Source organism: Camelina sativa, chromosome 12 (genome assembly GCF_030686135.1).
Source record: "Camelina sativa cultivar CO46 ecotype springtype chromosome 12, ASM3068613v1".
In the NCBI taxonomy this organism is placed as follows: domain Eukaryota; kingdom Viridiplantae; phylum Streptophyta; class Magnoliopsida; order Brassicales; family Brassicaceae; genus Camelina; species Camelina sativa.
The window spans coordinates 30,144,756-30,169,628 of NC_141891.1; the positions used below are offsets into that span (position 1 = coordinate 30,144,756).

At 37.9% G+C, this 24,873-nt stretch overlaps 3 protein-coding genes, 1 long non-coding RNA gene and 1 pseudogene across 4 annotated transcripts; 1 reads left to right on the forward strand and 4 right to left on the reverse strand.

Annotated features, from left to right (window-relative positions):
* Positions 1 to 37: 37 nt before the first annotated feature.
* On the reverse strand, positions 38 to 3,145 carry LOC104733836 (cation/H(+) antiporter 24-like). Its single transcript, XM_087479533.1, has 2 exons — positions 2,647 to 3,145; positions 38 to 2,554 (listed from the first exon to the last, which is right to left on the reverse strand). The coding sequence occupies exons 1-2, from the start codon at positions 2,944 to 2,946 to the stop codon at positions 275 to 277; spliced, it is 2,580 nt and encodes an 859-aa protein (XP_087335659.1). The 5' UTR covers positions 2,947 to 3,145; the 3' UTR covers positions 38 to 274.
* Positions 3,146 to 9,374: 6,229 nt separating this feature from the next.
* LOC147931105 (uncharacterized) lies at positions 9,375 to 11,295 on the forward strand. The gene is made up of 6 exons (XR_015573873.1): positions 9,375 to 9,452; positions 9,629 to 9,723; positions 9,805 to 9,858; positions 10,050 to 10,147; positions 10,235 to 10,282; positions 10,449 to 11,295. It is a non-coding gene; the product is annotated as an uncharacterized LOC147931105 (long non-coding RNA).
* Positions 11,296 to 18,055: 6,760 nt separating this feature from the next.
* Positions 18,056 to 20,527, reverse strand: LOC104732608 (uncharacterized). The gene is made up of 5 exons (XM_087478167.1): positions 19,929 to 20,527; positions 19,412 to 19,544; positions 19,035 to 19,322; positions 18,744 to 18,950; positions 18,056 to 18,656 (listed from the first exon to the last, which is right to left on the reverse strand). The coding sequence occupies exons 1-5, from the start codon at positions 20,474 to 20,476 to the stop codon at positions 18,309 to 18,311; spliced, it is 1,524 nt and encodes a 507-aa protein (XP_087334293.1). The 5' UTR covers positions 20,477 to 20,527; the 3' UTR covers positions 18,056 to 18,308.
* Positions 20,528 to 21,375: 848 nt separating this feature from the next.
* Positions 21,376 to 22,597, reverse strand: LOC104733837 (uncharacterized). Its single transcript, XM_087478040.1, has 2 exons — positions 22,045 to 22,597; positions 21,376 to 21,952 (listed from the first exon to the last, which is right to left on the reverse strand). Exons 1-2 carry the CDS (start codon positions 22,520 to 22,522, stop codon positions 21,600 to 21,602), a joined length of 831 nt encoding a protein of 276 aa, XP_087334166.1. The 5' UTR covers positions 22,523 to 22,597; the 3' UTR covers positions 21,376 to 21,599.
* Positions 22,598 to 23,151: 554 nt separating this feature from the next.
* On the reverse strand, positions 23,152 to 24,825 carry LOC147931106 (uncharacterized; annotated as a pseudogene).
* Positions 24,826 to 24,873: the final 48 nt, after the last annotated feature.

A 24,873-nucleotide genomic window follows, 5' to 3' on the forward strand; every position in this document is an offset into this window, starting at 1 on the left:
GGACCAACTGTGAGGGACACCAATGCTCATACCAAACTTAAGAAACTCTCAAAATAAGATTAATATATTTGAGGGACCAAAATTTTGTCCCAACCAATGCCCATGCTCTTAGGTCGTATTTGGATTACAAGTTTACAACTAAAAAACAAAACAATCTCAATAATACAAGATGATTTATACAGTACTATACAACTCAGATTTAATGTAATTTAAAGAAACCTAATTAATTGGTTTTGGATTCACAAAAACCCTCAAAAAAAATTTAATAACCTAATCAATGAGAGTGATGAGACCAAGGAGAAACTAAACTCTTGTAATCAAACTTGCCATTCAAGAAACCATCACCACCTTTTTGGTTCCTCACTTGTTGCTGCACCACCAAAACTGACCCTTCTGAGGCAAAGACGCTCCCAGCCACTGTATCTCCAATAACTCCAAGCTGGTGGTCTTGACTCCACGTGTCTAACCCTTCTAGAATCTTTGGGTTGATCCCTTCTCTTCTCCCGGTTATCCATAGATCGTAGTCGTTAACGTTCATTGCCTGGATCGCAGCAAGTGCCTCAGCACCGTTCTTGACTACAACCTCTTTGTAACTGACCCTCTCGTTGCTTTCATTCTTGACCCAAAACCATGTCACTACCCCATCGTCTAGCTTCTTCTCGCTCTCGTCCTCTCCCTCGTGGTTGTACGACAAAAATCGGATCACCGTCAAGGTTACGTCCGAGTTGGTCGACATTCTATCGGCAAGATGTAGAGCTTCTCTGTTATCAGCTCCTCCTAAAAACAGAACCACGAAACGGTACGTTTCTTGCTTAAAACGGCTTGAGTTTGTTGAGTGTTGTAGGTCCATGGATAACCGAACCACGGCGTTTTTAAGCCGTCCCTTATCGTAATAGATACAGACTGAGCATGGTGTGTGTGATAAAACGTCTACGTTTACGGATAACATGCCGGAGTCGCGTAGCTCCGTAGGGGCTGCGTCTTCAAGACGCTCTTTCTGATAAGGTAAGAGAATGAAAGCGGTTTTCTTGGCCAAGGCCAGCTCGCAAATGTCTTGGTACATGAGACGCTTTGGAGCATGAGCGGTGTAGGCACGCAGCGTCACGCACTCGTCTCTTTTCTCTTGGTACAACTTAAAGGCGCTCTGCACTTGGTCTACTCTTCCACTTTGCGTACGCTCTTTCTCTTCCTCTTCCTCCTCGTATTCTTCTTCCTCTTCCTTTCCCTGCTCGTGGTCAATAAACAACGGCGTGGCTCTCCCTGTTAGTTCCACCAGCTGGACTGCGAATATAGACAAGGGACTATTTTTAGTGGGATAGGCGAAGTCGAGGAAGGTGATCAAGCCGGACAAGGTTTCGTGATCGGACACTGCAAGAACCAGCTTCATCTCGGTGTTGTGAGGAGTATGTTGGATGGTGCGGTGTTTGCTGCTTCTGTAAGGCCTATTGGGATCGTAGAGAAAGCTGATGAGTGGTGTCGCTACAGCTGTAACAACAACCGCTTGCAAAACCATGATTGTGAAACCGGGAAAGCCCAAAATACGTTTATCGATCCAATGCAAGTAGATCAAGATATCCATCTGGCCTCTCAAATTCATCATCAAACCAAGCGTGATACTGTCCCTAGCGGGGACTTTAAAGAAGAGCGCAGCGGCAGCGGTAGAGAAAAACTTGGTTACGAAGGCGACAACGGTCATGTAGACGAGAGGAGAGAGCTGATCAGGCCATATCTCATCTCTAATGAAGTGGACATTAGTTTCTTGTCCCACCAAAGCAAAAGAGAAAGGCATCAAAAACTCATAGATAAAGGTCTCGCTCCGAACAGCCAACGTCGAACTCAACGGTGGACCATGAGGGACAAGCAACCCTAGCCAAATTGGTCCCACGGCTATAGCAAGACCGAACATGTCAGTGAGGAAACAAGAGACAAGGACACCCATGAGAATCATAACGATGTAGTCTTGGTTCACAAGTTTTCCTTCAGGCGTTTGGGAGATAATCCAATCAAAGGCTCTTCTAACAACCAGAAGCATAAAAGCGGCGAAAATAAGCACCGATATTAGAAACCAGACGACAGAATAAGCTCCTCCAACGTCAGCATGCGTCATGGCTTCAAAAAGAACAATCACGTAAACCCCTGCCATGTCTCCAAGGAGAGCCACCGACATGGCAAACTTGCCCACCTCCGAGTTGAGAAGGTTCATGTCTCTCAAAACGGTGTAAATAACAGGGAAAGAGGTGAAAGCCAAGGCGAAAACGATCCCTCCAATGGACGAAGGCTTCTTCAAGCTTTCATCCATTTGGTCTCGCAGGGCCATCCCCACGCCTCCCACGGAGATAATAGGCACGACAATGCCGATGGTGGCAATGTACTTGTGCTTTCTTGGTGCCTTCCCAATGGATGTGACGTCCGTCTTGGCGGCCGTGATGAATAGGAAGTAAAAGAATCCCAATAGTCCTATGTTTGCGCATATGTAATTCGCAATCGGTGGGAATAGATAGTAATTGAAATTTCTGCTTCCTCCAAGCAAGGATGGTCCTATCATCATTCCACCCTTCAAGCACACAAAACCATTTTATCAAATATTAGCTCCAAAATGGATTTTATCAACTAAAAAAAAATGCAAATATAAGATCAATGACGAACAATGATCTCGCTGACTATACGAGGTTGGCGTAAAGGTCGAAGGAAGAAGCTAACGACTTTGATGAAGAAAATGATGATGATTGCTTCGATCAAAAAGGTCGAAAATGCATAGTTCATCCCATTTTCGCCTTTGAACATTCCAAACGGCTGCTTACTATGAAGTTTCCGGCAAACCACCGGAAGTTTGGGGGAGAAAACACGGCTGGTGACTTCTCCGGGAGTGGTTGAGTTACCCGGCCAGAACCCAAAATGGGCAGGCAGGACACTCTGGACGTCATTGATGGGGAAATGCCTAACCATGCAAACTAATCTTTCATATCAAGATTTTTGACGTAAAGCAAACGATAATGATCATCGATAAAGAGAAAGACAATAGATACATGACTGATGTATCTTTTTTTCAACAGATGTGGACGTGCGTCATTTCGGGAACAAATTTTAGTTTTCGCTTACTCTTCATTTTTTTTTTTATCATTATTATTACTTTTTTTTTCTCTGTATTTGTTTTTTTTTCCCTCCAAATGAAATAAAATACATATGTTTCGGGGTATCTATGTCACGATCTATTTTTATCACAATTAAAGTAGCCAACGAAAGTGAACCACTGGGATTTGTTTTCTTTTAACATATCCTAGAACCAATTATACTTTCATCTACTTTTTTTCTTTTTAGTTACTATTTTTATAAGAGTTATTTGGAGTTTTAGTACGTCTTTTAAACATATTTGGAAAACTAACACATTCAGTATTTACAATTAGAGAAACAGCCATTGACCACTATTTGACACTGTTTCTCTCTCTTTTTTGTCCATCCAAAACCTTACTTAATTACATATCATACCATTACTCCTTTTTTCTCTCATTTTTTTTATTTTTCAAATAATTATTAATATAATTATTTTTTTAGAAAATTTCTTAGATATCAAAAAATCTAGATTTTTTTCTTTACAATTTAATATGAATTTTGTTTAATATTTTTAAAATATTATATTATCTGTACACTATTTTAAGTGTACAAATGTCTCTAAACCTTATTAAGTCTACAAATGTCTGTACACATTATTAAATATACGGATTAAACAAATTACATATGTACACTTGATAATGTGTACAGACATTTGTCCTCTTAATAATGTGTACATACACCTATACACATTATGTGTTGTACGGATTTATATATACACATATATATATATATATATACACTTATTGCGATGTACGAATTACATCTGTACACCTACTAAACTGTACAAATAAAAAAATATGAAATGCACTTAAAATTATCAAACAAAATGCATATCAAATAATAGAAAAAAATATAGATTCTTATGCATTTAAAACATAAAATAAAAAAAGAATTACAACAACTAGTTCTTTAATTATTAAAATTTAAGGATTATGTTTAAAAATAAATAAAAAAAAATAGAAAGAGAAAGAGGGAGAGAACGTGTGAGTGCTGCAGACTTTCCCATATGACCCACCTTCTATTTCTCCTCTTCCTTCCCTCTCTCTTCTTTCTTGTCCAAAACAATCGACCAGGGTGTTTATGTAAAAATTGCCAAATGCCTCTGACCCACAATAATTTTTATCTCTTACCATCTCTATCTCACAAACTCTCTTTTTCCAATTGTAAATAGTATATGTACTAGTTTTCCTATAATGTTTGAAAAACGTACTAAAACTCTATCAAACCCTTTTTTATTAATATATGTTACTATTAAATACTCCCTCTGTTTCATAAAGAGTGTCATTTTGATACAATGCACACAAATTAAGAAAAGATATAATTATACATGTTTACCCCTATTTAATAAGTAACTAATGGTTTAAAATCAATGAAAATGAGCTTTGGGATAAAAAAAAAAATGAGCTTTCAATGAAAAAAAAAAAAAGTATAATTTGGGATAAAAAGTATAATTAGGGACACGTCAGCATAGGTGCAATCCAAAAGGCGATTAGGGTTTTGTCATCCGCCGCAAGTCAGCAGTGCCTTGGTGGTTCGCCGCCAGTGGTTACCATGACGGTGGAGGGCTCCGGGGAGGGTGCTGTCCGGTTTTAGGATCTCAGAGTGGGATCTCCAGTCCTAAGTCATATGCAAATGCTGTTGGCAGTAAGCCAAGTCTCTCTAAGTTCGATTTTCACGTTTCTGTGGTGGATGGCAAATCTCTTGTGGCTGTGCCAGAAGCTATTCTCAAGGATTCAACACCTCTGTGGGGGACTTTCTGATTGGGCGGTTCCCTTCGGAGGCGCCTCATGTGGCTAAGATTCATGTCATAGTGAACAAGATATGGAATTTGGGTGATAGGAATATTAGATTGATGTTTATAAGGTGAATGAGACCACTGTCAAATTCCGGATCTGCAATGTCTCTGCTCGACTGCGTGTGTTGCGACGCGGTATGTGGAACATATGTGCTTTGCCAATGATCGTTTCTAAATGGTCGCCAATCTTGGAGGACGCTCAACCAGAGATCAAAACGATGCCATTGTGGGTTACTATCAAACATGTTCCGCACTCCTTGTTCTCGTGGGATGGTCTCAGTTTTCTTGCGAGTCCTGTAGGGGAGCCTAAAAGGTTGCACCCGGATACAGAGCTCGTTACAAGTTTTGAGGATGCAAAAATATTTGTGGAAGTAGATTTAATGCAGGAGCTTCCAAAAACGTTTTTTTTCAAGGTTCGTGAGGAAGAAGTTTGTGTGGAGTATGAATATGCTTGGCTGCCTCCGCGGTGTGGTTTTTGTCGCAAGTGGGGACATTCTGATGAGGGTTGCTTGGCGAAGTTAGCAAAACCTACTGCTTCTCCGGCTCGGGTGCAGGTTGTCGAGTCTCCTATCCAGTCTCCTCCTTTAGGTTCGGAACTAGGACAGCGAGGCACGACTAGCTCTGAGTCACAGTTGGCCGTGGTTGAGCCTTCGAATGGGGCTGTGGTGGTTTCTGGGGGTGCTGCTCGGGCAGAGTCCTCTGTTTTGTCGGATGAGAGTCAAAAAGTTTCTTTATCTGAGGGAGATTGGACTCAGGTTACAAACTCTGGGGGGAAAAGTTCGCAACATTTACAGAAGCAACTGTTGTTTGGACAGGTCCGCATTGCTTCACCCACTCGCTTTGATGCATTGAGGGATGCAGAGGATGGTGAGATCATTCCCGATACAAGCAAAATTGAGGTTGAGAAGTTTGCTCTCCCGCCAGTTTCTGATTCAGCGAAGGAGACAGTACTCTTAACAGTCCGTAAACCACCGGTTGTGAAGGATCCTGTTGCTGTGCGCGTACAACAGACTCGGAAAGCTAAGAATGCGCATAAGTTTTTGGCAGACTCTTCTCAAAAAGCTAAAGACCCAGTCTCTAGCAATCTCAACAAACGGACCTCTCAGAAAAACAATTAATGTCGGGTTTCTTCTGGAATATCTTCGGCTTAAATAAATCAAATAAGCATGATGTTGTCCGTCAATGGATCCGAAAGAATGATTTTCAATTTGGCTGTTTGTTAGAAACAAAGGTACAAGAGCACAATGTGGGTACGGTGCTGCGGAATACTTTTGGAAATTGGAATTTGGCTTCGAATTATGAGTTTAGTCGCCTTGGAAGAGTTTGGGTTCTTTGGAACCATAAAACAAAGTTACAAGTTGTGTTCAAGAGTGGGCAGCTCATCACTTGTTCTGTTAAACTCGGAGACACTAGGGAGGAGTTTTGGTGTACTTTCATATATGCACGTAACACTGTTGAAGAAAGAAGAGAGTTATGGTCTGATCTCAAGCGTCAACATGATCTTGCATCTTTTCGAGGTAAGCCATGGATGATCTTTGGGGATTTTAATGAAACCATTGATATTGAGGAGCATTCTAATTCTGCTGTGGCACCTTTTGTTACCTCGGGAATGCGTGACTTCCAAGAAACTATACGATATTGTGCACTTTCGGAGATGAGGGCCACGGGTCCGGCTTTCACTTGGTCCAACCATCAAGAGAATGGTCCACTCTGCAAAAAACTGGATCGTGTTCTGTTTAATGTGGATTGGCTGCAGGTTTTTCCCAATGCTTACTATGTGATGGAGGCGGGAGGTTGTTCTGATCACCTGCGGGGTAGGATCTGTCTTGGCTCGGACATGCAGAGGAACAAAGCACCCTTTAAATTCACAAATGTCATGGCTTCTCAGCCTGATTTTACGTCGACTGTGGCAGCCCACTGGGGTGACTCTCCTGCTTTATATCATTCTACCTCCTCACTCTTCATGTTGCGTAAAAAACAGAAGCAACTCAAGCCTCTGCTTCGCACTATGAGCCGTACCACACTAGCGGATATCTCTCGCAGAGTTTCCGTGGCCTTTGAGGACCTCTGTACTAAACAAATGGCTGCTTTGTCGAGTGCCTCGCCTCAGGATACTGCCGAGGAAGTGCTTGCACATGATAGATGGGAGAGGGTTGCAGGATTGGACGAGAATTATTTGAAGCAGAGATCCAAGTTGCATTGGTTAAACGTTGGGGATCAGAACAACAGAGCTTTTTACTCTGCCATTAAGGAGCGTCACACTCTTAATTATATCCACGAGATCACTGATCCTAGTGGAGATTGTTTAACGAATCTTGCGGACATTAAGGCTGAGGGAGTGCGTTTTTTCTCACATCTGCTCTCCTCTACGCCTCCTGAATTCACAGGCATTTCTATTGCTGACCTGCAATCGTTGTTGTCTTTTCGGTGCTCTCAGTCACAACAAGACTTTCTCATCAGGGAGGTCTCGGCTGAGGAGGTCAAGCAGGTGCTTTTTTCAATTCCTTTAAATAAATCTCCGGGTCCTGATGGCTACATGGTGGAATTTTTCAAGTGTGCTTGGCCTATTCTAGGCTCTGATCTAACCACGGCTGTCCAATCTTTCTTTAAATTCGGGTTTCTCCCAAAAGGTTTTAATGCCACGATCTTGGCTCTCATCCCAAAAACGCCTTCTGCGTGTGAAATGAAGGACTACCGACCTATTTCTTGTTGTAATGTTCTATACAAGCTCATCTCCAAGCTTATAGCAAACCGCCTCAAAACCATCTTGCCAGAGTTCATTGCACCAAATCAGTCAGCTTTTGTTAAAGATAGGCTCTTGATGGAGAATCTGCTTCTTGCCACTGAGCTTGTGAAAGATTATCATAAGGAGGATGTGTCTTCACGATGTGCTATGAAAATTGACATTTCGAAAGCATTTGATTCGGTACAGTGGCCTTTCTTACTGAATGTTCTCACTGCGCAAAATCTCCCTGCCATATTTATCCATTGGATCAACCTCTGTGTCTCTACTGCCTCATTCTCTGTTCAGATCAATGGAGAGTTAGCGGGTTTTTTTAAGAGTGAGCGAGGTTTGCGTCAGGGCTGCTCTCTCTCCCCGTATCTTTTTGTAATCTGTATGAATGTCCTATCTTCCATGCTAGACAGAGCAGCTGCGGTCCGCCAGTTTGGTTTTCATCCTCGTTGCCGTGGTTTGAATCTCACTCATCTCTGTTTTGCGGATGACATAATGGTTTTTACGGATGGCAAGGTTTCGTCTCTAGAAGGGGTATTGGAGGTCTTTAAGGACTTTGCGGCATACTCAGGATTAATTATAAGCTTGGAAAAATCCACCTTGTTCTTAGCAGGGGTTTCTGCTCGAGACCGTGAAGTGATAACGGCCAGTTTCCTTTCGCATCAGGTTCTCTGCCAGTTCGCTATTTGGGGTTGCCACTGCTTACCAAGAGAATGACTCTTCATGATTGCCTACCGCTTATAGAGAAGATTCGATCGCGGTTTAGTTCCTGGAAGCATCGTGCACTTTCCTTTGCAGGGAGGTTGCAGCTTCTCACCTCTGTTATCGCCAGTCTCACTAATTTCTGGGTTTCTGCGTTTCAGTTGCCTAGTGCGTGTGTAAAGGAGATTGAGCGTATCTGTGCAGCTTTTCTCTGGTCTGGTCCAGAGCTAAATGCAAAGAAGAACAAGCTTTCTTGGGCTGATGTGTGTATGCCTAAACAGGAAGGAGGGCTTGCTTTGAAGTCTTTAGTGGAGGTTAACAAAGTTAGTTGTTTTAAGCTCATTTGGCGTATCACCTCGGTACCTAACTCTCTATGGGTTAACTGGATCAAACGAGAGTTGCTGCGTTCGGCGTCCTTCTGGTCGGTTAAGGAATCCACCACTAAAGGTTCTTGGATGTGGAAAAAGCTTCTTAAGTACAGATTGCAGGCTCGAGAATTTCAGAGGATGGAAGTGGGGAATGGCACTTCGGTTTCTTTTTGGTATGATCACTGGTCCTCTCTTGGGAGGTTATTTGAACTTTTGGGGGAGCGTGGGTTCATTACATTGGGTATTCCGGCTACTGCTTCCGTTTCTCTGGTTCTACAAACGCATGCAACTCGCCATCATCGTTCAGCTCTGCTAAATCGTCTAGAAACAGAAATCACTCAGCTGCGTGTTTGCAGAGATACTGCACTTGAGGATAAGGCCCTTTGGAGGCGATCAGATGCTACGTTTGTGCCTAGTTTCTCTACTTCACTGACTTGGCAGCAGATTCGAATTGCAGGATTACGAGTCAGTTGGTATAAGGGGATCTGGTTCTCTAATTCTGTTCCAAAACATGCTTTTATTCTTTGGCTTGCAGTCCAGAGTCGCCTTACCACGGGAGATCGAATGTTAGCTTGGAACAGGGGAGTGGATCTGGGTTGTGTGTTCTGCACGGCATCCCTGGAAACACTACCACATCTATTCTTTGGTTGTCCTCACACTGTTCGGGTCTATCAACTCCATGGAAGCCAATTCAGTGGCGAGAGGGTCCGATAGCAAAGTTCGACCTGCATTGAAGAAGCCGGTAAGTTTCTTTGTGACTTTCAACGATGTCTCTATAAGCTGCTCGACAAAATGACTCTTACAAAATAATTGCCAGGAAATAACTCAAGGTTCTTTGTTTTAAAAGACATATAATAAGCTTTATTCGTACCTTCTCTTGCTTCAGACTAACCCAATTAATTATGGGTTCGAATGCAGGATAATAGGGCTTGCAAAGAATCGGGAATTGCTGGGAAAGATGGTGGTCCTTTTCTATCATTAAACATACATCCCTTCATCCTTACTTCAACAAGGTAATCCACTTCCTCAATATATTAAGGTTCTTTGTTTTAAAAGACAGATATTAAGCTAGATGTCAAAGCTGGATTTTTCAGAAACTTCCTCTTCCCCACTGGAAAGGCTCAGCTTATGACTCCACTTCTGCTCAAGTAAGCTGCTTAAGTCACCCTCAACTATGGAACTTCCATTCACATAGCAGAAGCTCTTACTTGCTACATTCCCTGTGAGATGGATCATTCTCTGATTGTTTCATTTTGTTCATCATGTAAACTTTTGGTGTTTGAGTTTCACCTGAGAATTTTGTTTGTTGTTCTTCTCTTTGCGTGGAACCTCTTTGCAGGTGAAAGAAGAGGCGCAATAACAGGCCATGATATTGAAAAGCGTTGGGGCTTTCAAGGTTAAACGCAAAGGCGGTAAAGGCAAACTAATTTTTGGATCGTAAGTCATGTTCAGTCAAATCTACAGATTTTTAATGGTCTTGGGAATCATGTCTACCCTCTACTTAATTTTAAAATTTTGCTGCAGTGTCACAGCACAAGATGTCGTCGACATCATCAAATCGCAGCTTCAAAGGTAACATAACACAGAAAATTTTGAACAGTTACCACATAATAACTCGCCAAGCTTTTTCTTGCGATTTCGTTGTATCATTTGGTTATCACAATTCCCACATAAAATTTTTGGGTATCTACCTTCTCTTGCTTCAGGCTAACCCAATAAATTATGGGTTCAAATGCAGGATAATAGGGCTTGCAAAGAATGGGAAATTGCTGGGAAAGATGGTGGTCCTTTTCTATCATTAAACATACATCCCTTCATCTCTTACTTCAACAAAGTAATCCACTTCCTCAATATATTCCCTCATAAGAATCCGTACAAATCTAGAAAGTAATATGCCTTTAAGGGGTCCCGTAATTAGTCTGTTTGCTTTGGTTTATCTAAGTTTTTGAAAAAATGGTTACGTTATTGAAAACTGTTCTTCTCCTTCTCGTCATTAATTGGTTTTCAAACATAACTATTTCATTCTAAATATCCTTGGGCCAGTTACAAATTTCTTCCTCTAACAAAAAACTATCCTTGGGCCTTTCATAACTCCAGGCTTTCATAGTTAAACCAGTCTCAGCCCACTGTGGGCATCGCTCGACACTGTGGGTAGTGTCGGTCGACACCAAGGCCAGTGTCGATCCACACTAGGCTGGTGTCGGTCGACACCTCCCTTCCAGCGAGACGATGTTTGATTTCCTGGTTTGTTTGTTTTGTTTGTTGTTTGTTTGGAACATTGGAATCATTGTTGCTTGTGTGCATAGCCCAATAGATAGGAGGATTGCCTCACTGAGTGTTTATCAAATACTCATGCATCTCAATATGTGTTTGTGGTGCAGGTAAAGGCAAAGTGTGATCGTGGAATCAAGGCGATGAAGAGGAGGATGTTCTAGGGACTCGATTGGATGTTGTCTGGTATTGTTAGGTTGCTAGAGTTGAGTCATTAGAAACATTGTTAGGTTGCTGGTTTCATGTTTTCTGATGATTGGTTATTGGATTATTGGTTATCTTGTTATTGGATATTGCTTATGCTATAGTATTGGTTTATTATTGGATATTGTTATTGGTATTGTTATTCCGCTGTTGATTGTGAATGTGGTTAGGTGGCTAGATGTACACGTGTAAGTGAAACAAGATACATCAACCCAAACAAACGACCAAAAAAAAAATATAGTAAACATAGTAAATATACACAATTGAAACCAAATTAATGCATGTAGGATGGGGATAGAAGAAGGAGCGTCATATGGACATGTTGAAACAAAGGAAGGAGTACGGAAAAAAGAAATGGTCACAATAGCACAACTACAGGAGTACCAAGCAAATGCAAATGCACAGGTTTCTTTAATAATACAGTAATTTCATATACAATAAATACTTTTTTTAAAAAGTACATTTAAATATATTTAAAACAGTCTCAGGAAGCTGAATTCCAATGCAATGCAAAAATTATCCGAGTCTTACGAAGAGCGGGATGGACATACAATGCATGTACAAATTGTGACAGAAACTTGGGCGTTAGGTCAACACTTTTAAAGTGTAACACGTGCAATTCCCCTAATACAGAAGGGCACCTAAGGTACACCACTTAAAGTAATACACAACAAATCCCACATATACAAATTCAAAACCAACAATAATAACAAACAATATTCGACAAATTTGAAGGTACCGAGTGGAGCTCGCAGTTCATGATGGGGAAAAATCAACCACTTTTATTGTCAGAGACAATGAAATTAAGAAACTCATCAACAAATCACCAACAACACTATTGGCAGAGATGGTAAGGAAACATAATAAAAACCCAACTACACAACAAATATCTTCACTTATCATCTAACAAGATAAGATTAACACTGATAATAACTACACCAATATGAAGGGAAGAGGAGCACACACTAATAACTTCCCAACAAGCTTAAGTGATCTTGAGGGAAACGATTACATCTTTGAAATAAGAGTCCCCCATTAAAGTATCCCCCAAAATATAACAAATTCAGGGTGACAAACATAACAACCGCTACAACAACAAACAACCCAACAACGGTAAACACAGCATTTATTATTTTACATTTACAAAACCACTACGTATAACATACAAGTTTAATGTTACAGAACGAAAACAATAAAAGAGGACCAAACTTCATAGAGAACAAACCAACAAGTTCAAAGAACAATAGCAATGGAGGGAAACAACTAAAAAGTGGCTGAGAGAAGGAAATTCATTACAACAAAACATCTCTAAAGAAGGAAGAAAATAGACCAAGGACCAATGTACTTGCTTTTTAGGGAAAAAAACGAGAAAATTACTTGCTTTTATATCCCTTGATCAAATTGTATGCAAACTTTGAAGTTCATAAAAATAAATAAATAATAAAGTTCTTTCTTTTCTATCAATAACAAAAAAAACATTATTGAACATCCAAATCTTAGTGACTTTTGATTAAATAAAATTATGAAAACAACCAAACAAATTAAATACACAGACATTGAGATTAAAATAAAAATAAAATAACATAAAAAATGCAATAATCAAAAAATGAAAAAAGAAAAAAAAAACATTAAAACCATAAACATAAGTAGATTCAAATATTAGCAAAAAAAGGGAAAAAATTATAAAAAAACCCTAAATAAAAATATTTCAGAAAATTAAGATAAATAAAGTTTGTTTTAAAAATAATGGAAGAAATAATTAAAACAGACCATTCAATTGAATAAACAAACGTCCAAATAACAAATTAAAATTGGAAAATATCAACACAAATCCGATAGAGCAGATCAATCTTCACAACCGCAGTAAATCAGGGTCGATGATTGGACGAACAAGGAGATAAATAGAAGAAACCAAAACCCCGAACAAGAACCACCGCTGCTCACAGTAGACAACGGCGAATTTGGGAAAGATATTACCCCTTCGACTATTTGTTTAATTTTAAAAGTGAATATTATGATTCTTAATAATTGATTTGGGCCGTATGGCCCAACAATACAGTTACTTAACTTAATATATTATTATGGACTAAAATAATTAAATCTTCTCGCCCGAAAGAGGAGAGTTAAAACAGGCAAACTGTTTTTAAGGAAGTAAATACAAATTGATGGAGTTTTGTTAATACTACTAGGTTGATACAACGATATGTGGCAGGTATTATTTAGGGAAATATCTAAAGAAGACTACATATAAGTATAAAAAAGATTTTAACTTGCAACACACACCGGATTAAATAACCTCTTAAAAATGAGAATTGCATTTGTAATTTACATTGACAATTTAAATAATTAATGAAGTGTATACCGAAGCCCCAAATGGGTCAATTAAAAAATATATTTATAATAAAATTACATTACAACCAAAAAAATAATTACAAACTAGAATAAATGATTATTAGAGGCCTCCTAACAATAAACCTATGAAATAATACTACTTACATTTAAGAAGGGAAAAAAGGCGTCATTAAATCTATCTCGTAAGTACAATATTATAACGATATAACCCGTCAAATAATTATATCCGTTAAAATAAAAAATATGATATACATCAGATTAAATTTTAATATCGAAACCAAATTTTTTAAAATAATTACTTAATATAGATATGAACAACCATTAAAACATACCAAACAGAAAAGTTATTATCGTCAAAGTATTAAATTTATAAATACGTATAATTCAAAGTTAAAAACACAATAAGTACTGATAAAATGTTAATCTAGATAATTGAACAAAGTTATATAACTTAGTGTTTAATTTACTAAAATTGAAATACTTCTTAACTTGGGTAAATAAATCAGAGATTTATAGCATGAGAAAATAGAATTGAGGTTAGAATAACTTATTTTAATTAAAGACTAACTTTAAACTTTAAGGTGTTTCCTATTATTTTTCCAAATGATCTCGATGAAAAGGAATTGAAATCAAACTACTACTAAAACATCTATTACAGAGTAAGAAATCAGAGCACTGACTGCTATTAAACACACATAATTATAAAAACAACACAAAAACATCCTATAAGCAAATGTCACAATACAAAATAAAAACACAAACCAAAAAAACAACCCGCGCGTAGCGCGGGCACCCACCTAGTCAATACAATAAAAGAAGAAGGTGTTTCTCTCCAGAGCATGACACCTCAGCCTCAACTTTGAAGCATGTGTTGACACTTCAGTAAAAATCTCTATCCTATCAAATTAAAACAATTAATACAGATCAGCTTTTTCTTAAATAGGTGGACAAAGTAATTAACTAGAACGGCGAAGAAACAAAGGCCAAGGAGCAGCCAAGGACGAGACGAGAGGGTTTTAATTCGATTTTTTTAGAGATGGATGAGATTCAATTATTAACCTTCACGGAGGTGGTTCCTTTTTTTTTGTTACTATTTTGTTGTGAATTTTTGTATATTGTTTGTAAGTGTTTCTTAATTTGTTTGGAATTTGTAGGTATGCGGACTATTTTTAATAATTAATTGTAGTTTAAGATAAATAATATTGAGCATTTAAAAGTCTTGTAAAAATTGGAATTTAGTATTCTGATTTTGCTCAAATTTTATTATATACTTTATACATTTTAATATTTATAAGGTAACCACTTGAATGACATCCTCTTAGCAAAAACACAAGATTATGAATTTTCTTTCTTGTATCTTATTTTTGTGAAATTTTATTTTACTTTAAGAAAACAACAAAAGTCATATTTTATTATTCTAAACAATGCTTTAAGTTCAATGATTATGAATTTAGAATCAAGCAGCTAATGATAAATTATTGTGGGAAGAGGCTAAATCATATTCGGCGCGTTATCTGGATCCTCCACCTCCTTTGGAGGATAGAGACCTCTTTCCCCATTGTCAGATTGATGGTTCATGGAAAAGTTCGGATTCGTTCCAGGGTCTGGGCTGGTGGTGTTGTAGTCGAGAAAATTCAACACTTCTCTTGGGGGCACGGAGTCACCGACGAGGCCCTACTTCCTTACACGCGGAATTAGAAGCACTGATCTGGGCTATGGTTTCTTTATTGGAGGCTGGAGTGGTTTGTCAGACTTTTGAGACGGACTGTGCTGAGCTAGTTACGATGGTGCAGACGCCGGATGATTGGCCCGCTTTCTCGAATTTGCTTGAGGATTTCGCACTGCTCCGAACTTCTTACCCTTCCTTCAACTTAGTCAGGATTCCTCGCGAGGTCAACGTAAGGGCGGATTGTCTTGCTCGGTCTTCAAGATGTTTATAACTTCTGAATCCTCTTTTGTAAACTCTTTTCCTCCGGTTTGGGCAACCAACCTTGGAGTTCTCTTTTAATTTATTAATGTTTGGTTGGAAAAAACAATGCTTTAAGTCTGATCCATAAAGAAAACCAAAATATCAGTCAACTAAGTTCCATCACAAATTACTTATTTTTACTTTTATTTTAATAGTTAATATTGTAAATAACTGAATTAGTATATATTTATCATTATAAAGATTTAAATAAATTTTTAGCTTAATTTTCCCTTATAATATATATATAATATTGTAAATAACTGACTTAATATATATTTATCATTATAAAGATTTAAATAAATTTTTAGCTTAATTTTCCCTTATAATATATATATATATGTTGGTTTGAGTTATTTGTTTTGTATAGAGATTTTTGAAAAAAATGATTTTCTTTCCGTAAAAATCATATTGATAACGTAATAACTGGAAATGATTATATAAATAACCAAATAAATTTAAAGACAAAATATTTTATAACAACAATGATGATGTTGTCCAAATAAAACACCCTACCTCTTCGGAAAATTTTACTTTTACTTCAAATTTGTATTCTTTGTTGAAGAAATTTATGGTGATTCAGCAAATTACCTTGACATGATCCAAATTATGCCCAACAACTCTTTTAATTACCATATCTTTAGAAATTTTTTTCCATAACTATAATTTTACTTGATGAACCGTGAATCTCATTCCAAAATTTGCATATGTGCTAAACAGTAAAATAAATTTGCATATGTGCTAAACAGCAAAATATAAGCTATTATTTGGGCTTTGACTAATCCTGCGGCCCATTTACATTTCTCATAATCAAAATACATTAAGCCCAACTTCCCTAGACTGCTGACATATATTAATTGTTTTAATTTGATAGACGTTGATTTTTTCTGAGGTGTCAACACCAGCTTCAATATTAAGACTGATGTATTAGAAGAGGAGAGCAACACATTCTAGTTTTATTGTATTGATCTTCATAGATTACATGATAGATCCTTAATTTATGTACTCAATATTATTATCCAGAAAGAATGTTCGTAATATTGCTATTTGACCAAAAACATCGTTGTTAAAACTTCATATTGTGTTCAAATTAAAGCCTGTGGAATATAATCCAAACAATCTAATTCTAGAATAAAAAAATAAAATAGAGTTACAAAGACTAAGCCTTGAAGATTTATCTGATGGGTTGGCTAGGAGTTCCTAAAAGCTTGCACCTCAAGGTAGAGATTTAGTTACTTGGACACATCATAACATCAATTTGTTTTACACTTTTACATATTGGAACAGTCATATATGAGTTCATATTTAAAGTCCCAACTGGCTCTACTTGCCCAATTATCTCCGTACCGAGCAGCGATCACATCACAAAGTTTATATCTCATTTTCTTCTATAATTTTATATCCTGTTCATTCATCTCATTGCATTATTATATACATCTTTTATATTTTTCAGTCTTTATAGCATTTGATTCTTAAGCATAAAAGTTATGTTGTGGTTAGTTTCTTGAGCATAATTTGTGAGAAAAATGCAAAAAAAGTTAGAGAGGTGCAAGCTTTTTAGAAAAATAACGTCTTAGAATCAGAAGTGACGAGACAACAACATTTGGAGATATTTCGAAGAGAAGTGAGTGTTATACACTGATTCATAAGACATGAGAGAGAATTCTTCTCACGGGGAGTGAAATGGTAATAAGAAATCATCTGAGAGAATCAACAATGCAAAGAGTTGAAAAATTTGATGGCTTATTGGTGATATAAATTTATGTCGTGGAAGTTCAAAGAACTAAAAGTCTGCACGACAGGTGATGAATCACACTGTGGGAAAGATAAAGAATATGCTTATTAGATTAGGCTATTTAAGTTGGTTCTGGACATAAGTTCCTATAAATAAATTTAATCTTTTGTTTAGTAGTACTGTGCTCTTTTTTTTTTTTTTTTTTGGCATATCCGTTTATTAGTTTTTGGTTATTAAAGACTAGAAGCGGGTTACGGGTAGACACTACCATCAATGCTTTGTTATAAAAGTCCCGACCTGTCACTACAAGAAAACAGGCCATTTACGACTGCATTTGTAGTCGTTTCGTAGTCGCTATTTCATAAATTACGACTATTTTACGACTAATCACTGTTGTCGTAAAACATTAGTCGGTAGGAAATTCAGTCGTAATTTAGTCGGTAAATAGCGACTACGTTACGACTAATCCACGTAGTCGTAAAAGTAGTCGTAAGGTAGTCGTAAACGTTTACGACTGTTTTGTGACTAAGTTACGATTAATTAAAATGTGAACAGTCGTTGTGTACAGATAGTCGTAAAGTAGTCAGTAAACATTTACGACTATTTGCTGACAGTTTAACGATTAATGCGATGTGAAGGAGATTAGTTTGAGAATAGTTGCGATATAGTCGTCAAATGTAGCGACTACTTGGCTACTACGAGACGACTATTTGACGACTGTGTTGCGACTATGTTAATCTAGATTTAATGACTATTTGAAGACTATAGGGATTAAAAACCAGAATCTTTTTTTTTTTTGTTTTGCTTATAACTCAAATTTATAATCAAAGAAAGCCTTAAAATTTGCATTTTTAATTACCAAAAGTTAACCATAATTGTAATTAGTACACCACATAAGCCATTACAAAAAGAGAGAACCATATTTTTGTCACAACCAAAAGAGAGAACCTAACACTATGATTCTCTTAAGTGATAAGGAAGAACACATCATCCCAAGTTGTCAAGTTCATTAGAGTAAGAAATAGAGAGAGATAAGTAGCCTAAGAATTAACCTAAGGAGGAGATGCACTTTATGTAGGAGGGTCGAGGGGTGCATCACTTGATTCAGACTCATGGAACTCGAGAAAGGCCGGATCAAGTTTCTGCATGAACTTTTCCAAGCGATCTATCTTCTTCTGTTGCTCAGCCACAACTTTGGAATGTTCTGCTTCACGAGCAGCAAACTCAGCATCACGTTTTGTCGCATAAGCAACTTGTTCTTCAATGATCCTTTGAGCTTCCTTCATTTGCTCTTGCAATGCTACAAACGATGATGACTGTCCTTGTTGATGATAGCTGCTGCCATTGAGAAGACCCTGAAGATGATCCTTGAGGCTACCGAGCCCAAAAATATTACCTCGTGAATCCTTCTCGGTGGACTGAGAAAAAAAAAAGGTGAAACTGTAAATAGAGAATATGAAAGTTAAAGATTCTTTAAATATAGATTGTGAGAAATGTAACTTTACCTGAAGAAAGATGGCAGTATAATCTTCTGCTGTGAGCTCATGAACTTGTGAAGGATCTGACTCAATCTCAGATAGCTTAGCTTGTAAGTTTTTCTCATAAGTTGTAAAGATCTTCTCAGCCTTGCGATCCACATATGTACCATCTGGCTTTGTATGAGTTTCTTTGAAAACCTCACCGAGACTCACTGGTCTCCCAAGTTTTTCTTCCTGGAATGTTACAAAAACAAAGAAAAGGGTTAAGATATAAGTTTAAGTTGCAAAGGTGTAAGAAAAAAAAACAAAGTTACTCACCAAGCCTTGTTTGACTTGTTGATAAGATGTTGGCCCAGATAAGTGCATGTGAGGACCGAGACCATTACGGTCTGACATGCGAGCTTTGGAATAGATTCGACTCCTTTCTTGTGCTTCTTCAGTCTCCCACTGAGCAACCATTACTTTCCACAGGTCACCCTCGATCCATTTAGGTTGCACTCGACTAGTCCTAACGTCGCTAACCATGTTTTTCATCCGTCGTTGGCATATGTCATAGAAATACTGTTGCACTGTTCCTGTTATTAAAGGATCCCAAGTGTGTGTTTTCTATGAAAAAAGGAAAATAAAATTACATTAGTGAACAACAACTTAATCAAAACCTATCTATGAATGAAACTCAGAACATAAAACTATACCGCAAACTCAAGGAAGTATCTTTCTCGTCTATCCGGAGGCACACATGACCAATTGTAGAATGGACCATCAAATTTGTTTGTAAAAACTCTAGTAATCTTCCGAACCAGTGCTGATTTTGCATCACGAGTAAACCTCAAATAACAAAAGAATCAAGTCAGTTCTTTGACAGACATAACAAAAGAATCAAGTCACATAACAGTTAGTTAAAATCGTTTACTACACACTGAAACAGACATTAAACACATTCACTCGTTTACTACAATCTGAAGCCAACCAATAACAGACATGAAATACTGAAACACGGTTGTAAGTCTAACTAATTTACAAACTAGAACACAATTGTTTCAGAATTTGTTTCACAACTAACTAGAACACGGTTAGTTAAACCAATCAGACAACAAAAATCAACCAACCAATAACAGACATGAATCCCTAAGAGTACTTACTACAACAAGACAACAAAAATCAACCAACTAACTAGAACACGGTTGTAAAATTATGAAAACGTAGACATACCAAGTCGTGTTAGGCTTCGGTTCCGGAGAGAGGACGGTGGTGAACGTATGACGGTCCGACACCATAAGTATCGCGTTTAGAGCCCTCAACGTGTCCTCCTGGAGTTCCGGCAAGACTGGATCTGACTCTGCGAAGTTGTGACCTTGAGAAGAAGGATGACTTTGAGCGTCAGAGGCTGCATTTGGAGATCTCGCAGAATCTTCCAACGGATTCGATTGAACTGGTGGATTGTTCATCACTTCGGTTGATGACCGAGATGGATGCTCTACACCAACTCGATTCACGGAGCTTTGAAAAAGGATCTGCGGTGGTGGATAGTTTCTGACTTGCGGTGCCGCGGATGTCGATATCTGGGGAGAAACGCGGACTTGTTCTTGAGGCGTCGGAGGCGTCGGAGGCGTAGGATTTTCAGCCGCCGGAGTGAAGTTGTATTGACTCGGTAGAGGATTGAGTCTTCTCACCTTAGACGATGGATTAGAGCCACCGGGTCTGAGAGAAGCGTTGGGGGCAACATTTCTCTTGCGTCCAGGCTTCTTGACTAGAGGCATCTTCGTCGTTAGAGAGAAAACGGCGATTTACGGGGAAGAACGGCAAAGATTAGGGTTTCGATGTAGAGAGAAAACGGCGACGAACACAAAGAAGAAGAAATGTTAGAATGATTAGAGATTAGGTTAACGATTAGGGTTAGGTCGTGTGTGATGGGCCGTTAATGGCCTTCGTGTTTAATTAACCCAATAAGCTTCAAATTAGTCGCCTATCAGTCTCTAAGTGGTTGGTATTTGTAAAGACTAATTTTTTTATAAGGCTGGGCTTGTTTAAGAAGTCTATAATCAGGTCCATTAACGGATTGAGGTAATTAAACCCAAGTATATTGAACTTAGTCACTTAATAGTCGCTAATCAGTGGCTTAATTTAATCCTTTTAAATCCATATAATTTAATTTATATATTTTTAAACATAACATTTAATATATTTGGCTTAATTTATATATTTGGCTTAATTTATATATTTTTAAACATAACATTTAATATATTTGGCTTAGTTTATATATTTTTAAACATAACATTTAATATATATTACGTATTATTTAGAACACAATTCAAGATATATTACATATTATTTATTCCACAAATTTGACATAGACATAATTAGGAGGATTCTTCATCATCTGGTTCTTCATCATCCGAAGATGATAAATTACACAAGAATTCATCTTCAGGTTCCACATCCTCAACGCCGTAATCTAGATTTATTGGGTTTACTTCCTCTTCCAAATTTATTGGATTTATTGGGTTCCTTCTCGGGAAGTCCTGGATATTTTGCTGAAAGAAAATCCTCGAACATACTATGTATACAAGACAAACAAAAATATATGAGAGATCATAGCAAATTATATATAATTTGAGTGATCCCTACTTAATTATATATATACCTCTCAATTGGCTTGAAATAGTCACAATTTCTTAAAACATATGCGTGGGCGCATTGATAGTCTCGGCTTGAGAGCCATGTTTCATGCATTTCCCCACTTGGACGGCCAACGTGAGTAAATATAGAAGGCACTCCAGGCACATGATATACAGGGTTTTCACCTTCATCAAATCTTGTTAACCTGACCAAATGATTGAAAATTAAATATATATTCACACAATAAATTCAAATCTTGATCATTTACCTTGATTTTGTTTGTATGTTCTCGGCAAAATAGTGCTCTGAGAAGTATGCAATCTCGTCATTGATATATGATTCAACAATTGATCCTGCTGCATACCTTTTGTTCTTTGCTTTTCCTTTCAATTTTTTAAAAAATCTTTCAAAAGGATACATCCACCTATATTGGACAGGACCTCCTAATTCAGCTTCGTAAGGGAGATGTATAGGCAGGTGCTCCATCACATCAAAAAAGGATGGTGGAAAGATCTTTTCCAAGTTGCATAGGATGAGAACTATATTCTGTTTTAGAATTTGAAGGCGACTTGTATGCAAAGTCCTAGAACATAAGTCCCGAAAAAATGCTCCAACCCCTACAAGATATATTCAAACTTCAATATCACATTAAGAATTATATAAGTACTTAATAAACAAATAAAATTTTGATTTATTAATTAACGAGTACCTGATAAAGCAAGGTGGACATTCTTGTGAAGCAGTTCTGCAAAAATAAATGGAAGTAACCGTTCCATAAAAACATGGCAATCATGGCTCTTCATGCCTGAAAACTTTCCATTTTCCATATCAACACAACTAGCTAAGTCTGACGAATAACCATCTGGGAATTTAATTGAGTGTTTCACACATTCCAATAAGCTTGTTCTGGCTTCGTCTGTCAATGCATATGCCGGGAAAGGTGCTTTACCCCTACTATCAAGATGTAAGTGTGGCCAAGAACAGAACTTCACTAAATCCAATCTTGACATGATGGTATCTTTTGATTTACCCTTCACACGCATAAGAGTATACATGATGTTGTCCAAAAAATTCTTCTCTGTATGCATCACGTCAATATTATGTCGTAGATTGAGGTCCCTCCAGTATGGCAGCTGCCACAATATGCTTTCTTTGTGCCAGTTGTGTTGCTTCCCATATCCCGGCATCTTCTTTTCATGACCATTTCCACCGACGTCCTTCGTTTTTGGTGGATTCACACCACTCAGTCGCTCAGAGTAAATTTGCTCACCGGTCAAAGACTCAGGTGGATACTCTCTCATAGCGTCTTTACCTTTTAAGAAGTCTTTTTATTCCGCCTAAGAGGATGACCATGGGGAAGAAATCTCCGGTGACAATCAAACCAACATGTCTTCCTTCCATTAGGTAGATAAAAAGACTTTGTATCGTCCATGCAAACTGGACAAGACAACTTACCATGTGTTGTCCATCCAGATAACATGCCATATGCCGGGAAATCGCTGATCGTCCACATCAGCGCTGCTTTTAGATTAAAATTTTGACTCAAGGACACATCATACGCATCAACTCCAGTAGACCACAACTCTTTTAACTACTCAATAAGAGGTTGGAGAAATATATCAAGACTAGCTCGCGGATGATTTGGCCCAGAATTCAAGATTGTAAGAAACAAATACTCGGTATTCATGCACATACCAGGGGGTAGATTATATGGCGTCAAGATCACAGGCCATAGAGAATGATTTCGAGACATCCCAAATGGATTGAACCCATCGGTACATAATCCAAGATACACGTTACGGGGTTCTTTGGCAAAACGGGGATGTTGTTCTTGAAAATACCTCCACTCCGCTGCATCAGAAGGATGATTCATTTCTCCCTCCTTTGTTTGGTGCTCGGCATGCCATCTCATTGCTGCTGCAGTCTTGTGGCTTTGATACATTCTCTTCAATCTATCAGCAATAGGAAGATACCACATACGACTATATGGTACTTTGGTTCTACGTCGGCCCTCCCGAGGCTTCCATCTTTGTGCACCACAAAACAGACATTTATCTTCCTTTTCGTCATCTTTCCAATATATCATACAATTGTTAATACAAACATCAATTGTATGATATGGGAGGCCTAAATTGCGCATCAATTTTTCGGTCTCATAATGTGAACCAGTAGCTTGGTTTCCTTCTGGTAAATAATCAGTCAATATTTCACAAACCGAATCCACTAACTTTTCACTCATATTATAATCTTCCTTATTTTGCATGACTCTAGCAGCTAGGGATAATTGTGAGTGACCTTCATGGCAACCATCATATAATGGATTTTTTGCACCTTCTAACAAGTCGTAGAATTTCTTGGAATGGTTAAGTACCGGTTCCTCGACATTCTGATAACTACCATCTTGATGATAATTATCTTGATGATAATTATCATCTAAACTTATGTTATAACGAAATGCATCATTCACCATATCCACATATCTATCTCCTACCACATTACCCACTTCTTCATTCCCACTTACAAACGTCGGATCTACATAACTCGTTCCTATGCCCATATTAATTTCTTCCCCATGTTTATACCAAACATAATAATCTGGCATAAACCCATAGCAAAAAATATGATTCCAAATTGTACCCCCTGGAAGACGCCTACCGTTTTTGCACTTATCACAAGGGCAGTGAAACTTACCACCATTATTTTGTGCTAAACGCTGACTATTTGCAAAAGCCATGAACTCCTCTACCCCGGTGCTGAACTCTTCCGTGAAATTTCCCGTCACTTCATCAAGCCTCTTATACATCCACTCCCGAAAATGACTATAATTAGAACTTCCCGCCATTATTAAAGATCTCTCACTCTTGTTTTTTTTTTCTCTTTTGATTTTTTTTCTCACTCTTGTTTTTTTTTTCTCACTCTATTTTTTTCTCACTCTCAAAATTTTTTTTGTTACTCTCGATTTCTTTCTTGCTAATGCTCTTGCTTGTGGTGTGAATGAAATAAGAAAGGAAGGTGTGGTATATATAGAGAAATTTGGCGACTGAAAAACGACTGTAAAACGACTCTGATGTGACTCAAACTAACAGTCGCAACAAAACAAAGCTTACCAACCCCACAAACGAAAAAAACGTGTTTCTTTTTGGCCGACATGTTTGCGACTCACCTCAATAGTCGCTTAGTAGTCGCCAAATATCCGACTAACTAATTTAGTCGTATGTTAGTAGCCAAATTAACGACTCGCCGCAGTAGTCACCATGTAGTCGCCAATTTAGCTACTGTTTGCTGACAAAATTACTTTCTTGTCTTTCAGTCGTAAAATAGTCGCTAATTAACGACTACTGAACCAACTATTCATTTCAGTCGGTAAAAAACGACTAATTTACGACTAAGTTTTAGCAGTTGTAAAGTAGTAGTTAAACAGTCGGTATATAGTCACTAAATTTGGCGACTACGAGTTTAGTCGCCAATCGTAGTCGTAAATTGCCTGTTTTCTTGTAGTGTTTAATTTCTTCTTCCCCATGCCATTTGGAAAATCAAC

Excerpts from the sequence above, each read along its gene's own strand:
- LOC104733836 (XM_087479533.1), bottom strand. The coding sequence starts at position 2,946 with ATGGTTAGGCATTTCCCCATCAATGACGTCCAGAGTGTCCTGCCTGCC. Across the intron at positions 2,555-2,646 it reads GTATAGTCAGCGAGATCATT|GGTGGAATGATGATAGGACC; the intron begins GTTCGTCATTGA and ends GTGTGCTTGAAG.
- LOC104733837 (XM_087478040.1), bottom strand. The coding sequence starts at position 22,522 with ATGCCGGGATATGGGAAGCAACACAACTGGCACAAAGAAAGCATATTG. Across the intron at positions 21,953-22,044 it reads TGTCCACCTTGCTTTATCAG|GGGTTGGAGCATTTTTTCGG; the intron begins GTACTCGTTAAT and ends TATATCTTGTAG.
- LOC104732608 (XM_087478167.1), bottom strand. The coding sequence starts at position 20,476 with ATGCCTCTAGTCAAGAAGCCTGGACGCAAGAGAAATGTTGCCCCCAAC. Across the intron at positions 19,545-19,928 it reads CCGAAGCCTAACACGACTTG|GTTTACTCGTGATGCAAAAT; the intron begins GTATGTCTACGT and ends TTGTTATTTGAG. Across the intron at positions 18,657-18,743 it reads ATACTGCCATCTTTCTTCAG|TCCACCGAGAAGGATTCACG; the intron begins GTAAAGTTACAT and ends TTTTTTTCTCAG.